Source organism: Drosophila ananassae, unplaced genomic scaffold, assembly GCF_017639315.1.
Source record: "Drosophila ananassae strain 14024-0371.13 unplaced genomic scaffold, ASM1763931v2 tig00000015, whole genome shotgun sequence".
Taxonomy (NCBI): Eukaryota; Metazoa; Arthropoda; class Insecta; order Diptera; family Drosophilidae; genus Drosophila; species Drosophila ananassae.
In genome coordinates, this window is record NW_025319112.1 from 543,672 (window position 1) to 560,134 (window position 16,463).

General features: G+C 39.2%; 1 protein-coding gene across 1 annotated transcript; it reads right to left on the reverse strand.

The window, feature by feature from the left end:
• Positions 1 to 1,444: 1,444 nt before the first annotated feature.
• On the reverse strand, positions 1,445 to 2,646 carry LOC123258281 (homeotic protein female sterile-like). Its single transcript, XM_044718151.1, has 2 exons — positions 2,371 to 2,646; positions 1,445 to 2,293 (listed from the first exon to the last, which is right to left on the reverse strand). Exon 2 carries the CDS (start codon positions 2,227 to 2,229, stop codon positions 1,525 to 1,527), a length of 705 nt encoding a protein of 234 aa, XP_044574086.1. The 5' UTR covers positions 2,230 to 2,293; positions 2,371 to 2,646; the 3' UTR covers positions 1,445 to 1,524.
• Positions 2,647 to 16,463: the final 13,817 nt, after the last annotated feature.

Below are 16,463 nucleotides of genomic sequence, written 5' to 3' on the forward strand. Positions count from 1 at the left end.
AATTGGTTTAACTAGAAAAACTGGAAAAACGAAATTTCGATTTTTTTTTATTTTTTTATCTTTGCGCATTTATTTTAAATATAATACATGTTTATTATATCATATAAAAAAACCTCTTGACGAGGTAAAGTACCGGTGACGAACCTGCATGCGAAACCCAAAATATCTGATATCAATTTTAGTGACGAAAATATGCTATATAGGTGTACAAAATTGCATATAAAAAATATTCTTGTTCGGTACGTGACTGATTTTTTTTTTGTTTTTCTTTCACGTGCCGAACAAGAATATTTTTTATATGCAATTTTGTACACCTATATAGCATATTTTCGTCACTAAAATTGATATCAGATATTTTGGGTTTCGCATGCAGGTTCGTCACCGGTACTTTACCTCGTCAAGAGGTTTTTTTATATGATATCAGTTGTTTTTTTGTATATATTGATCTTAAATTATTTAAAATAGAACGCATAACATATAGAATATATATACATATATGGAAGTAACCTCTGGACAGGCGATTTACACAGTTAGCAATAATTTAATTGTAAGGATAAACATCAAAACTATTTTTTTTAACTCTATAGATTTTGACATTCAAGAAGGTGGAATAATTAAAAACCTTTCCAAAGACATAAAGAATTTTTCAATAGCTTCAGTGGCTCTGAAGTTATACGTATTTTTAATTTACAAAGGTTTTGGAATTTGGTTAGTTTAAAAATTTTAATTAAAAATTTGCCCAAAAATGTATTTAAAATCCAAAATTGTTTCGCAGTTGTGGGAAACCAAATTATTTTAACAAATTAACAGATGAGAGGCCTATCCTTATGAAAGTTCCACTATATAATAAATTATTAACCCTTTCGACCCCAACTTTTTCCCTGTCGAAAAAAAAATTTTTTTTTTGTTGTATTCTGTTTGTATTGGGCCAATCAGTATTTGAGTAAAGTTTGAACTCCCCACCCCCACTAGTTTGGGCGCTACCGGATGTTGCTTGTGGGCAACGTTGGGCCATAGTGTATATTAAAGAATACATTTTTAGTTGATGGTTATTTTTGTTTATTTTCAATTTTTAAGTATGGTAAGACATAAAAAAGTTTTTATTGTTGTTACAGCATAGGTGTACTTTACATTTAATACATTTTGACATTGGGGTTCCTGTTATAGCTGTCGTAGAAGTCCGGCGGTACAACCTCCTCGTCGTCCACCTCCTCGATGTTCTGCCGGATCTGGGACGCCTTCGGAAGGATCTCGTCCGACGGCGGCGCCACTGACTCTCCGCTAGTCTCCAGAGTGGAGCAGAGGCTGTACTCCGTGGCCAGGGACTGGGACTGGGACTGAGAGAGGCTGCTGAGGGGATCGCTGCCGGGCAGGACCAGGACCAGGCCGCCCTCACCGCTGCCGCCCCTGGCCACGCCCCCTTTGCCGCCCCCCTTGGGCGACCGCTGGGCATATAGCTTCTCGATGTCCGGCAGCTGCCGCCCACGACCCCCCTTCTCCCGTTCCCGTTCCCGCTCCCTCTCCCTATCCCGATCCCGCTGCAACATCTCCTGGATGTCCATGCTCCGTTCCCGCTCCAGCTGGTCCATGATCTCCAGGTCCCATTCCAAAGTGCTGGAGGAGAATGTGCTGCTGCTGCACTCGCTGAACCTTGTGGCGCAGGAGGGCGACGCCGCCCGGAGGCCACCGCTGCGGCGGCACCATCATGCTGCTCACCACGGAGCTCTCCTCCCCGTCCCCGTAGTTGTTGGTGCTGCTGTCGTCCGGGATGGCGATGCTGGTTCCGTTTCCGCTCCCATTCCCGTTGCAGTAGGTGGAGGCCGTGACGTTCGAGAGGCACTCGGCGGTCAGTTTCAGGAAGCTGCGATGCCCCGGACTTGACCCCTGACCACCCGGACCCTGGACCTGGCGGCTACGGTTGCTGCTGGCGCTGCCGCTGGCACCGCCGCCCAGCTTGCGGTGCGGGTGGGCGTGGCCAGTGCCCCCGTCGGATATGATGTTGATCTTGACGTCGTGCTTCTTGCCGCGCACGTCCTTGCCGAGATTGTTGACGACTCCGGTATCCCCCGGCCCCCTCCCACCTCGCCTCTCCCTATCCCTATCCCTATCCCTGTCTCCAGAGATGTCTTCCATTTCATCACCACTTTCTTCGTCACTGGAGACATCCCAATCGAAGTTGACAATTCTCTCAATATCATCATTTGATAAACCTTTTTCTTTTGGTCTCATATTTTGGTGGTGCAATGGCCCAAGGTTGCTCACAAGCAACTTTATTACTTTGAAAATTCTTCAGCTGTTTTTTAATAGAAATCAATTAGATTAACCTACAACATGCATTAAAGAATTCATTTATTAACAAATTTCACTCACATTCTTCAACTTTTAATGCGTAATTTAAAAGTAAATCACTTTTTTTTCAATATACCTCACAATACAACAAACACTTTTTACGCGAGGCACGTCCAGCACATTCCAAATAATTTCGTCAAATGATGCGCAAACTAGAATTTTTTTGCTTACATTATAAGTATACACATGAAAGCACCGTTATCTCGAAGAATAAGCAGACAAAAACAAAAGCACCGACTACCGATAGCCGTTAAACTTTTGAAATTGCTCACAGGCAACTTCGGGGTCGAATGGGTTAAAAAACAAGAAAAGGAAAGCTAACTTCGGTCGGAGCCGAAGTTGATATACCCTTGCAGTTAAGCAGAAGCTTATGTTATTATTATATATATCGGATCCTATATAGTTGTCCGATCCTTATGAGAATTTCACCATCAACAAAATTTCTAATAAAAATATTGGAAACAGCCCCAAGCATCTTTTAAAATAGAAAGGTTGTGCCATTTCCGATCGTTCAGTTATATGGCAAGTATAGGATATAGTTGGCCGATTCTTATGAAACATAGGATTAGATTGCCCAAAACGGAAACCATAGATAGTCCCATCATTCTAGCTTCAAAAAAAACAAAGTTAAGCCAATTATCCTAATAAAATTTTGCAAATCGGATACGATTTCCCAAAATGCAATCTGTACTAAGTCCCATCCATCTAACTTATAAAAAAAAACAAAGCTATGGCATATCCGCTCAATCATATAATAAACATGTATTGTATCTAAAATAAATGCGCAAAGATAAAAAATTAAAAAAAACTGGAAATTTCGTTTTTCAAGTTTTTCTAGTTAAACCAATTGTTGAATGTAACAATTTATTTTGGGTGTGCGATATAAAATAATAAATATTAGAACAGTATTGCCTGGTTTTTTTTTAGCTTTTAACTCATGATTTGGCCCAAAACGGTGGTGGCTGTAATTTAAGTAAATCAGAGTTTTATTTATATGCATTATATGCTCAGTGGGGGCATATGCATATAATGCTTTCTACTAATAAAATTTTGCATTCTTCTCATTAAGACATGAGACACTGAAACACAAAGCAGAATTACATCGAAAGTTGCCATCAAGCAACGAAATTCGAGGTTAGCCGAGTGGAGAGCGTTGTGGTTTCTAACACGGGAGGGCCTGAGTTCTAATCCTAGTTGGGTCAATGTTTATGTTTTAGTTTTTAAGCCCTTTTTTATTTGGATTTTATTTTTGAAATATTATTTTCAAAAATATTATTTTTGAAACTTTCATAAGGATGGGCCGACTATATCCTATAGCTGTCATAGAACGATCGGAATTGGCACAACTTTGGTGTTTTTTAAATTAGAAAGATGGGACTTGGTACAGATTCCATTTTGGGCAAAATAATCTTATTGGCCAAATTTCATAGGGATCGGCCAACTATGTCCAATAGCCGCCATATAACTGAACGATTGGAAATGGCACAACTGCAAGGGTATATCAACTTCGGCTTCGCCCGAAGTTAGCTTTCTTTTCTTGTTTTTCTTTGGGACCTCAAGATTGGTACCTCAACCGACCCGTCCGACATTTCTTTCAGAAGTTATTCAAGAAATTAGATTTTTACAGCTTTTTCAAAAAGTTGTAGAAAGTTGTTGTAGAACAATAGTTGCTCATATGATAGTAACAAACATTTTCCAATTTTTTTCAGGATTTTTAAGATAAAAATAGTGCAAACAGACAAACCGACAAACCGACGCAAACTGGCTTCATTTTGAAGAAGAAGAAAAAATCGAATTTTTCGAATAACTTCTGAATGAAATGTCGGATCGGGTCGATTGAGGTACCAATCGACGCGTATTTAGCTCTAGAATGCGAATATATAAAAATGTTCTATCTGGGGACTAAAATGTGTCCACCAGCCCCACTTTAGTGATAAAAATTTTTTTTACTTTCACCCTAATTTCTCCCAAACCAAATAACTTTTGGAATATGTTTTGACAAAAATTATCTAATTGAAACAATACCTTTCGATTGGTATATCATTCATTTAGATCGGTTGCCTACAGAAAATTTTTAATTCTTCGGCTATATATAGAGTTTCCTCGCGCACGCCTAGGCATGCAGGTCGTCACCTCGTGGACTTCCGTCCACAGTGATGATTGAGCGGATATGCCATAACTTTGTTTTATTTTATAAGTTAGAAGGATGGGACTTCGTACAGATTGCATTTTGGGAAATCTTATCCGATTTGCAAAATTTTATTAGGATAATTTTCTTAACCTTGTTGTTTTTGAAGCTAGAATGATGGGACTGTGTACGGTTTCCGTTTTGGGCAATCTAATCCTATGTTCAAAGGAACCGGGCAACTATATCCTATACCTGCCATATAACTGAACGATCGGAAATGGCAAACCTTTCTGTTAATTTGTTAAAATAATTTGGTTTCCCACAACTACGAAACAATTTTGGATTTTAAATACATTTTTCGCCAAATTTTTAATTAAAATTTTTAAACTAACCAAATTCCAAAACCTTTGTAAATTAAAAATACTTATAACTTCAGAGCCACTGAAGCTATTGAAAAATTCTTTACGTCTCTGGAAAGGTTTTTAATTATTCCACCTTCTTGAATGTCAAAATCTATAGAGTTAAAAAAAAAAGAGTTTTGATGTTTATCCTTACAATTAAAGTATTGCTAACTGTGTGAATCGCATGTCCAGAGGTTACTTCCATATATATATTCTATATATTATGCGTTCTGTTTTAAATAATTGAAGATCAATATATACAAAAAAAGGACTGATATCATATAAAAAAACCTCTTGACGAGGTAAAGTACCGGTGACGAACCTGCATGCGAAACCCAAAATATCTGATATCAATTTTAGTGACGAAAATATGCTATATAGGTGTACAAAATTGCATATAAAAAATATTCTTGTTCTGCACGTGACAGATTTTTTTTTTGTTTTTCTTGCACGTGCCGAACAAGAATATTTTTTATATGCAATTTTGTACACCTATATAGCATATTATCGTCACTAAAATTGATATCAGATATTTTGGGTTTCGCATGCAGGTTCGTCACCGGTACTTTACCTCGTCAAGAGGTTTTTTTATATGATATATATATATATACATATTTATATATATTTTCATCGGATCGTATATAGTTGTCCAATCCTTATGAGAATTTCACCAAAAACAAGAAAGGAAAGCTAACTTTGGGCGGAGCCGAAGTTGATATACCCTTGCAGTTCAGTCGCAGTCCGCTAGGTGGCGCCACGCATCTTATATTATTAGATACATAGCAGATCGTATATAGTCGGCCGATCCTTATGAAATTTAGCATATCGAATTATTTTGCAGTGCCCTAACAGTGATCTGTACCAAGTCACATCTTTCTAACTTAAAAAACACCAAAGTTATGCCAATTTCGATCGTTCTATGACAGCTATAGGATATAGTCGGCCGATCCTTATGAAATTTTGTATATAAGATATTTTGGTCAAATATAACATGTGTGGAAAGTCCCAACCCTCTAACTTAAAAAACACCAAAGTTATGGCATTTCCGATCAATCAGTTATATGGCAGCTATAGGATATAGTCGACCGATCCCGGCCGTTCCGACTTATATACTACCTGCAAAGGAAAGAAGGGTGTGTGCAAAGTTTCAACTCGATAGCTCCAAAACTGAGAGACTAGTTTGCGTAGAAACCGACAGACAGACAGACAGACGGACAGACGGACAGACGGACATGCTCATATCGACTCAGGAGGTGATCCTGATCAAGAATATATATACTTTATATGGTGGGAGATGTCTCCTTCACTGCGTTGCACTCTTTTGACCAAAATTATAATACCCTCTGCAAGGGTATAAATATTAAAAGTAGCCCCAAGCATTCCGATCGTTCAGTTATGTGGCATGCAAAATGGTATCTGTACCAAGTCCCACTTAACTTAAAAAACACTCAAGTTATGGCATATTCGATCAATCAGTTATATGTCAGCTATAGGATATAGTCGACCGTTAGAAGAAGTTAGAAAAGAAGTGATCGTTAACAGAGTCAAATACTTTACTGAACAAAAATTACGTCTCTTTCTAAGCCATTCCGGTACCCCTCCGTGACAAAAGATGCTTTATAAAGCCATGCAGGCACGCAGGTAGTATTGAACTACAAAGGTGTTGTAAATGTGGAGTGATTAGTTTTTCAAAAAGCTTTGGAATCGCTGACAATTTAAAGATGCCTCTATAATTGACAGAGTCGGATTTTTAACCTTTTTTATGCAGAAGAATAATGTGAGACTCCTTCCAAATGAAATATCGAAATTTTCAGAGAGGAATATAAGGGCCCTTCAATATACGGGCTTAGCCTTAATAAGATCCGCCAATAAACCACAGTTATCAAAATATGAAAAAAATTATGAGGTTAGCTGATTGGATATTATAAGTGTAAGGCTCAGCTGGAATGGTGCTATGTGAATACGTTGTTTAAAAAGAACTATGCAAAAAGATCGGTCATTCCCTGATCACTGTTCGCATATGAGTATTCAAACATAAGCAGTGGGGGAAAAGATACATGTTTACGCTTAGTGTTTACAAAGTTATAAAACAGCTTCGGATCCTGAGTAAACTGAATCCTGCAGCGGCGAATATTACTCCTATAATATTCTGCGTTATGCACGGTGAAATTGGACCGAGCTACTAAGTATCTTGAATAACTAACTGTACAGCCAGATACTCTATGTTTATTTAAAAGTCTACTCATACTGTTCCTTAAATTTATAAGGTGCCTTGTATACCAAGGCGGATTCGTTAAAGCGGACGGATATTTTCACGGCACGCAAACGTCGAAAAATATGTTCAAAGTGTAATAAAATTTTTTTAATGCGATGTATGTATCTTCGCATGCCAGTAAATCAGACCAATAAAATTCGCAAATTAGCTTATTTAATTTCAGAAAGTCAGCCTTACGAAAGAAATTTTTTTCGATTGAAACCTCAAGAGTGGGATGATAAGGATCCTTAGGGTTAGAAAGGGGCAAAGTTCTGGAAAGAGTAATTCCATCAGGATCAGAAACGAAACATAAGTCCGACCCAAAGAATTTCTATCGTGCTTAATTTGCACGAGTGACATGTCGAACATGTCGTGGGGAAGGGAAGTCGTGGTGGGAGTTAATCTGTAAAGACGGTGAATTTTCAAAATTTGACCACATAAGTTCTGGGATATTAAAGTCACCCAGAGCTATCAGCTGGTCACCATCAGACAGAAGATCAAAAACCAAACGAATAGCGGACAAATGTTGCCAGTATGTTGGCGGTTCGAACGAAGGTGGTATGTACGAACAGGTAACATACAAAGATCGATCGGACAAAATGATTTTGATTCAAAGAAATCCAATGTCTCCAAACTCTTGTGATTTTACCTCTTCAGAAGCGAGTAGACTCCTCTCAGTAGACTCCAACTACAGAGATTAACACTCCTCCTCCCCTTCGCAGAGTTCTATTACATCTAAAAGTGGTGTACCTACTAGGAAAAACTTTGGAGCTTAAGATCTCCGGCTTTAACCAAATTTTGTAAATACAAAAATGTGAGATGCAAAGAAAGAACTATCATAATACAGTTTGGGAAGTTTACTACGTAACCCTCTGGTATTCTGATAGGTAAGTGTTAGTGAATACATTAGTTTTTTGAAACTGAGGAAGATGAGGTGGAAGGTTGCTCAGTTTGAGTTTTACTCCCACAGGTTTGGTTATTTTTTTTCACCGTACTTGGGTGATGTTCTTGAACGAAAATGTTCTCTGGCCAAAATTTGGCAGAACAAATCGTCTTGAACATCTGCAAGGGCACACGTATTTTGAAATATGACGTGTGTCTGGTGTATGAATATTTAAATTTTTTAATGTCCACCCCCTTTAAGTCGACTTTTGTTTTGGCTTTGATGTAGGCCGATATGTCAATCTCAGAAGTATCAGGGGCAAGCCCTGTATCAGGAGGAAACAAAAATGTGTTTCGATGGTGGGATCACCTGCAAAGGTTTTGGTGCCGCCGTAACTAATACTGCGGCATCAGTCCGTACCCGGGGTCCGTACGGTTGATTACCCTGTTTGGCGACTGTTACTGGGGTTTGAATTATTGGGTCTGGGATCACTTGAAGCGATGCCACAGAGGACATATAGGATTGAAGGACTCATTAATACTGAGATATTCGGAAGCCAAATTTTTCCGGGCCTTGAAGTGGCCAGAGATATAAGCGGCTGCATAGTTGTCGCTACAAGCTATTCGCTACAAGCACATCACTAAAAGAGGATTTCTTACGCTTTGGAGACTCATTTAGTAGTTGAAGGCTACTAAACTGTGTATCAAGTGCACAAAGTCGGTCAAGTTTAAGTTCCAAATTTATTAAAAATGATATAATTAATTTATTAAAAATTATTAAAAAATAATTTATTAATTAATTTATTAATATTATTTGATTTTATTATTGAGGAACCTTGAACCTGTACCAGGGAAACGAAAGGGAGAGATTAAAGAGAGCAGTTAGTGCGAGTTAGTAAAATGCAAAGAATAGAGATAAGAATCTTTATTAAGCGATAATAGAAGCAACACCGTAAAAGATGAAGAAGCAGAGCAGGGCTATGTTTGGTTATGCAACGTTTAACTTAATACAGAGAACTGCCAGCACCACAGAATCATCAACTATTTTTAGTCACTAATTCAAGGCATGCATCTAATATATCAGCTTTTATGATTTTGTGATTCTGATCTGCGGCTTACTTCTTATTTTTTTTAGGGTTCAGTGCCAATTCCTTTTGTTTTTTTTAATATTCTTTTTTAAATTTACGAAATTTTTTCCTATCATGGCTTGTTCAGAATGGTTGAGAAGATATTACAATATCCTCTGGGCTTGCTGGCTGAATCTTCTTGATACTCCTAGCATACTCCTTCTCCCAATCGTTTTTTATTTCATTACTGATGTGGTTTCTCCGACACTCCATGCAATTGCAGAGAACGTTCCTTGGAGAGGGGTATTTTTTGCGACCAGGTCCACTAAACCGTTTCAATCTCCATTTTGATTTTTTACACTATATAGTTGACATTGCAAAGCTTTTTTAATGAAGTGACACTATTTTTGCAGAGTGTTAGTATATTCAAATGAGCTATTCCTTTATTTTTGGACCGATCCGTTTGTAAAGTTGTGATGTTAATAATGTTTGTAGAGTGCTTTTTTTGGTCAGAGCATCTGAGTTGTGATGAGTTTGAGATTTTCACATTTTCAATGATGTTTCTGTTTTCTATTCAGGTATTCAGGTGGTAATTCTGACGCCATGTCACAAATTATTTTAATTAGTGTGCAAGTTATCCAACCTATGAAGAGGTTCCACCTGTGGAATTAATAAACAAATTTTAAAATTGAATCTCAGATATATTGCCTTTGCCTTTGTTTAAGATTCTGCCTTTCGATTTTTCATTAAATTCGAGAGACGTGCTTGACCATCTTGCTAGATGTTTCTTTATCTTTAAAGTAAATTAAACACAAGCTTTCGTTCGCACCATCAAAGCCCATAGTATTGCGTTCTAAAAGTTCAGATCTTAATGGGTTCCGATATTCAATGAAATTGCATAGCTTAACATAATTCAATTTCACAACGAGATGCGAACGTTTCAGCATAAGCTTATATTGAAAACAAAAAGAAAAGTTCGGGAAGCTCAAGATATAAAAGCTTCTGGCCGAGGTTAGTTGGGCCGAGGATTGGGGTGGATTTTAGAATTAAGAATTATAAATAAGAATATCTAATATCAAATATAATAAGTGACTTAATGTATTAAAAAGTTTGTGAATTAAAGTCTAACACCAAGAAATTAAATAAATTTTATATACATTTTTTTTAATATTACAAACAACATATTTAATTCTAAAAATAAAAAATTTTACGAAAAACAAGAAAGGAAAGCTAACTTCGGGCGGAGCCGAAATTTATATACCCTTGCAGTTGGGTCGTAGTCCGCTAGGTGGCGCCACGCATATTATATTATTAGATATATAGCGGATTGTATATAGTCGTCCGATCCTTGTGAAATTTGGCATATCGAATTATTTTGCCAAAGAGAAATCCATCCTTTTAAGTTTGAAAACAACCAAGTTATGGCATTTTCGATCAATCAGTTATATGGTAGCTATAAGATATAAACGGCCGATTCTTATGAAATCTGGCCGGATAAGTTTTCCCTAATTAAAATGCATTGAAAGTCTCATCCTTCTAACTTAAAAAACAACGAAGTTATGGCATTTCCGATCAATCAGTCATATGGCAGCTATATGACATAGTCGACCGATCCCGGCCGTTCCGACTTATACACTGCCTGCAAACAAAACAAGGATGTGTGCCAAGTTTCAACTCGATAGCTTTAAAACTGAGACACTAGTTTGCGTAGAAACAAACAGACAGACAGACAGACAGACGGGCACGCTCAAATCGACTCAGGAGGTGATCCCGAATATAAATATAAGAATATAAATACTTTATAGGGTCGGAGATGTCTCCTTCACTGCGTTGCACACTTTTGACCATAATTATAATAAACTCTGCGAGGGTAAAAAAAACTTGTGCTTAGACTGTTTTTTATAACGCAATTAGTCTCTTAGTTTTAAAGCTATCGCCTTAAAACCTTGCACACATACTTCTTTTATTTTCAGACAGAATGTAAGTTGGAACGAGGTCAGTCGACTGTATCCATGCTGCCATGCAACAGAAGTATCGTAATTGTCATTCCTTTATAGTTTTTTTAAGCTAAATCATTCTACTGATTTCTTTTTAGGCAAGTTAATCCAAAATAATCAGCCAAATTTCGTAAGGATTGGCCGACTAATTTCTATAGTTGCCAAGTTACTAAACGATCGAATATGACACAACTTTGTTATTTTTAAAAAGAGAGGAACGATAACTTCGGGCGGAGCCGAAGTTTATATACCCTTGCACCTTGTATTAATATATATATACCTATATTGGATCGTATATGACCGATCCTTATGATAATTTCATCATCGAATCGAGTTTCTAATAAAAATATTGGAAACAACCCGAAGCATCTTAAAAAATGTTAAGGTTGTGCCATTTCCGATCATTCAGTTATATGGCAGCTGTAGGATATAGTCGGCCAATCCTTACGAATTTCAACAGGTCGGATTACGTTGCCCAAAATGAAATAAGTAGAAAGTCCCATCTAGCTTTAAAAACAACAAAGTTAAGTCAATTCCGATCATTCAGTTATATGGAAGCTATAGGATATAGTCTGCCGATCCTTATGAAATTTGGCAAATCGAATTATTTTACTTGATTAGGATCACCTTCAGAGTCGATATAAGCATGTCATAAGCATGTATAAGCATATAAGCTAGTCTCTAAATTTAAAAGCTATCGACTTGAAACTTTGCACACACCCTTTTTTTTTGCACGGGATCGGTATTCTATAGCTGCCATAAAACTGATTGATTGGAAATGCCACAATTTTGGTGTTTATAGCTTTAGATAGATAGAACAGACAGACTCAGGAGGTGATCCTAATCAATTCTTGATCATTCGTTTTATATTATCATTCTCCAATAATAAAGCTTTCCTGCTTTGGCTCTCAACAATTCTCGCCGTCACAGGTTGTTGTTGACGCCGGTTCTTAATACGAGAGCATAAGCTTAACATGGAGCAGCATCAGCCTCTTCAAGCACGCTCGCAGCAGCAGGAGATGGCGTACGCCAGCCAATGGGAGCTGCAACAGCTCCAAGAGCAACAACATCTGGAACCAGAAGCTCAGGAGACTGCGACGGAGCTCTCCCAGTACCATCGCCGTAAATTCAACCTCTTTACCAGTTACTGGCGTGTTTCGAGGAGTACGAGGCCTCTTGCCTTTGCAAATGGTGACTTTGTCTTCGTACCACCGATTGAGAAGCGCAAGGTTTGGATGGCGCATATCGTTTTCTCTTTCCCTGAGGTCCTCATCCTCTCGTCCCTTTTCGCAGCTTTATTAATGCTCCAGAACATATATTCGGAATGGATAGCTCAACCGATTAACCGATGCGCTTATGTTGCCGCCTCTAAAAAGTACCCTCACAATTTTCCTCTCTTCTACACTACAATTCCTACCCAACTCCCATCCCAAAACAACATCTCACACCGGCCCGACTTGAAGTGTCACTTGACCCGCGCGAAAGTTAGCCTGGCTGGGCGCCCGGTATACAAACTCTGCCCAGTCTCAAACGGAGGGCTCAGGGTACCTGGTGACCCCCTGTTCTAAGAACATTCTCGGGTAGACCTTTCTCTGCAACTCGTGGAACCATAATATTGAGAATTTTAAAAACGATCACACACACAAAAAGAAGGAGTCGGGATCTCCTAAAAAATCCACAGCTCTGGCAATTACGAGAGATTCTGTCCAAAAATCGAAGACGACGCAGATGGCCAGTGAGCCCAACCGTTCGGCCAAGCAAGCCAGGCAGGGTCCAGGCTCCAGGGCAAGCCACCCACTACCGCCGGCCCAAGTGCCTTACGGCCTCCTGTAGGTGCCGGAAAGGCCAGCGAACCGGCTGGCAAACTTAGCCTAAGTAAATATACTTACGCCGTGTCATCAATGAAGTCCACGAAGAGGCGGAGATCAGAATGGTGAAGGTTGAACTGTCAGATGACCTTACGGATTCTGCAGATAAACCTCCACCATTGTAAGGCAGCCTCAGCTGCACTGCTGCTCCATCTGTCTGAGGATGGAGCCGATATAGTCCTAGTCCAGGAATCATGGAAAGCAGGAGGTAGGATTTCTGGACTAGCGACCAAGGAATACAAGCTACTTGTAGCCAACACTGAAGGTAAGGATTAGATCCTGCGGTTTAGCTAAAAAGCACCATATTTTTTCTCCAAAATTACAGCGACGCAGACAACGCGGCAGCGGGTACTGTAGAACATAGAAACATACCTTAATTTCAAAAACACGGAACCTGCAGTTTTTCAAAACGAGGAGACACTATGGAATACAAGGTATCTTTGGCCTTATATAAAAAGGCCATCAGTAAAGCGAAGTGCTCCTTATCGGACACCTTCTGGTCGGACATGAAAAATACAGCCACAACTCCAGGCTATCTCAAAAAATAAGATGGCTCTTGGATCAATACAAGTGAAGGATCTCTAGCCACACTGCTAGAAACCCTTTTGAAGGTTGCACCTCCCATGTGCGCCGCCCAATACAAATGCCCTTCCAACAAACTTCCAACTGAATATTAACCAGACAATTTTTTACTGAGCAATACACAATGTAAATAGGCCGGTCATTGCCACAAACTGGTTCCTAAATAACATATCTTTAACAGATCCCTTGCCCTAGTCGAATCCCACAACAGTGGCTCAAATCGCGACTCGTCTTTATACCCAAAGCGAACAAACCATCACATACAATCCCAATAGTTTTCAGACCCATCAGTCTCTCATCCTTCCTGCTTAAAACGTAAGAAAGAGTCATAGGTCTATACCTAAGATCAACACTGAACCCTACCCAAATCTCTAACGCAGAGCATTCTTACAACCCTTTTTGTCCACCGAGACTGCCCTCCACGCGCTCATTTCCGAAATAGAAACAGCATTTTCTTAAACGGAATATGCCTTGGTAGCATTTCTGGACATAAAGTTCTCCCGAACTGCACGTCTTTTTCACCAAGGCCCTAAGTAGAGGCACACGCAAGGCGGAGTCCTCTCCCCTCTCCTATGGAACATAGCTGTCAACTCGATTCTATGCAAGGTGGAAAAAGGTGGCTGCAGGATAGTCGCATACACTGACGACGTCGCGATCCAGATCACAGGCAAATACCCACAGACGCTCTGTGATCTTATGAGCGCAAAATTACAAACCCTAGCCAAATGGAACAAGCAAAAGTAGCGGCTATTAGGCTAGGGGAAATCCAGCAATAAAGCCACCTTAACAAGGCCACTTCATCATTCTACTAAACGACCCTTTCAATCCCAGCAGGTTCCCTACTGTACTCTCAGGTACCCACAAGCACCCTTCCAAACCCTCATTTCAGATAGAGAGGAGTGGGATGATCCAATTCGAATTCCTTAGAACGTATTCTACGTACGATGGCTCCAAACTAAACAATACAGTAGGAGGAGAGATATACTCCGAACAACTTGGCATTAAAGCCTCTTTTAGAATACCCAATCACTGCAGCATATTTCAAGCTTAAAGGATAGCTATAAGAGAAGCTCTAAAATACCTAAGCACACATAACTCCACACTAAGAGAAGTCAATATATACAGGGATAGCCAAGCGGCTATAAAATTTATCAGCTCGATCATCAGCATCTCCAAAAAAGTCTCTGACAGGTTTGCGATGACCTGCACGTGATGGAAAACCAGTATGACACAAACCTCATCTGGGTTCCTGGTCACAGGGACATCACTGGCACGCATCACAGACGAATTGGCACGCATAGGCACCACACCATTCCAGGGAGAACTAGAGGGTACCGGTGTACCTATATATAACACACATTCAACATAAACCTCCACCATTGTAAGGCAGCTTTAGCTGCACAGGTTGGCTGAGGTTGGAGCCAATATAGTCCTAGTCCAGATAGGACTAGGAGGATGGGAGATAGGGTAGCGACCAAGGAGTACAAGCTATTAAAAGATAAAACTGCAGGTAAGATTAAAACCTGCAGTCGTGAGAAAAAGCACTTTAGCATATTTTTACCCTTGCAGAGGGTATTATAATTTTGGTCAAAAGTGTGCAATGCAGTGAAGGAGACATCTCCGACCCTAAAAAGTATATATATTCTTGATCAGGATCACCTCCTGAGTCGATATGAGCATGTCCGTCTGTCCGTTTCTACGCAAACTAGTCTCTCAGCCATAAAGCTATCGAGTGAAAACTTTTCACACATCCTTCTTTCCTTTGCGGGCAGTATATAAGTCGGAACGGCCGGGATCGGTCGACTATATCCTATAGCTGCCATATAACTGATTGATCGGAAATGCTATAATTTCGTTGTTTTTCCAGTTAGATGAATAGGAGTTTCAATGGATTCCTCTTTTATTATATACGATCCGCTATATATCTAATAATATAAGATGCGTGGCGCCATCTAGCGGACTGCGACTCAACTGCAAGGGTATATAAATTTCGGCTCAGCCCGAAGTTAGCTTTCCTTTCTTTTTTTTCTTCATAATTTCAGCAACGATGACAAAGCGGCAATCACCTCGGAGTCCCGAACGACTCCTATCCGGTTACTGTCGTCCTACATGGCCTATGAGAGGCCGGAACCCCCCGACGAGCTAGTAGGTAAGCTAGTACAGAATAGCGAAAGGCTAAACCTTGGCCTCTTTATAGGATGTCACTCCAACGTTCACAACTCAAAATGGGCGAGCTCTAACACAAACGATCGCGGTGATTCTCTTTTCAACTTTATTCTTAGGTCACACCTTTTCCTCTGCAATAAGGGAGATGATCCTACTTTCATATTGCAAATCGCAAGGAATCAATAACAAAAACATATAATATTAATAAATTAATTATTTAATTTTTAATAAATTAATTATTTAATTTTTAATAAATTAATTATTTAATTTTTGAATAATTAATTATTACATTTTTAATAATTATGGAATTTAAACTTTGTATAATTAATGTAGATAATAAGTGGAATTTTATGAAGTCTAGTATAAGTTAGTTTAGGGCGGAGCGGGAGCGCAAGTGAAACTCTCACTTGCGCTCTCCCATGAATTCGCCCCGCTTCGCCGCATTAGATAAGCTAGGCTTAAGTTGTTGCTGATTGAATATAATCGAATTTATAACGTTGGAAAGAGTGCACGCATTTTTCGTTTTCGTTCGTTTTCATTCTTTTTTTGCAATTTAATTTAATTTCTACAGCCACCTATTTTTCCTTTCGTTTTCGCGACTAGATAAAATAATCTCAATTAACAAACTTATTAAGACAAACTCCTCTGCCCAGCCTACCATCCACTGCTGGCTTCACGGCCTCAGTTTCGGATGCTATTTCACGTAGGTCGGGTCTCCACTTTTGCTGTGACGGTTGTCGTGCTGTTCGGGACGAAATGAGATCGTTCA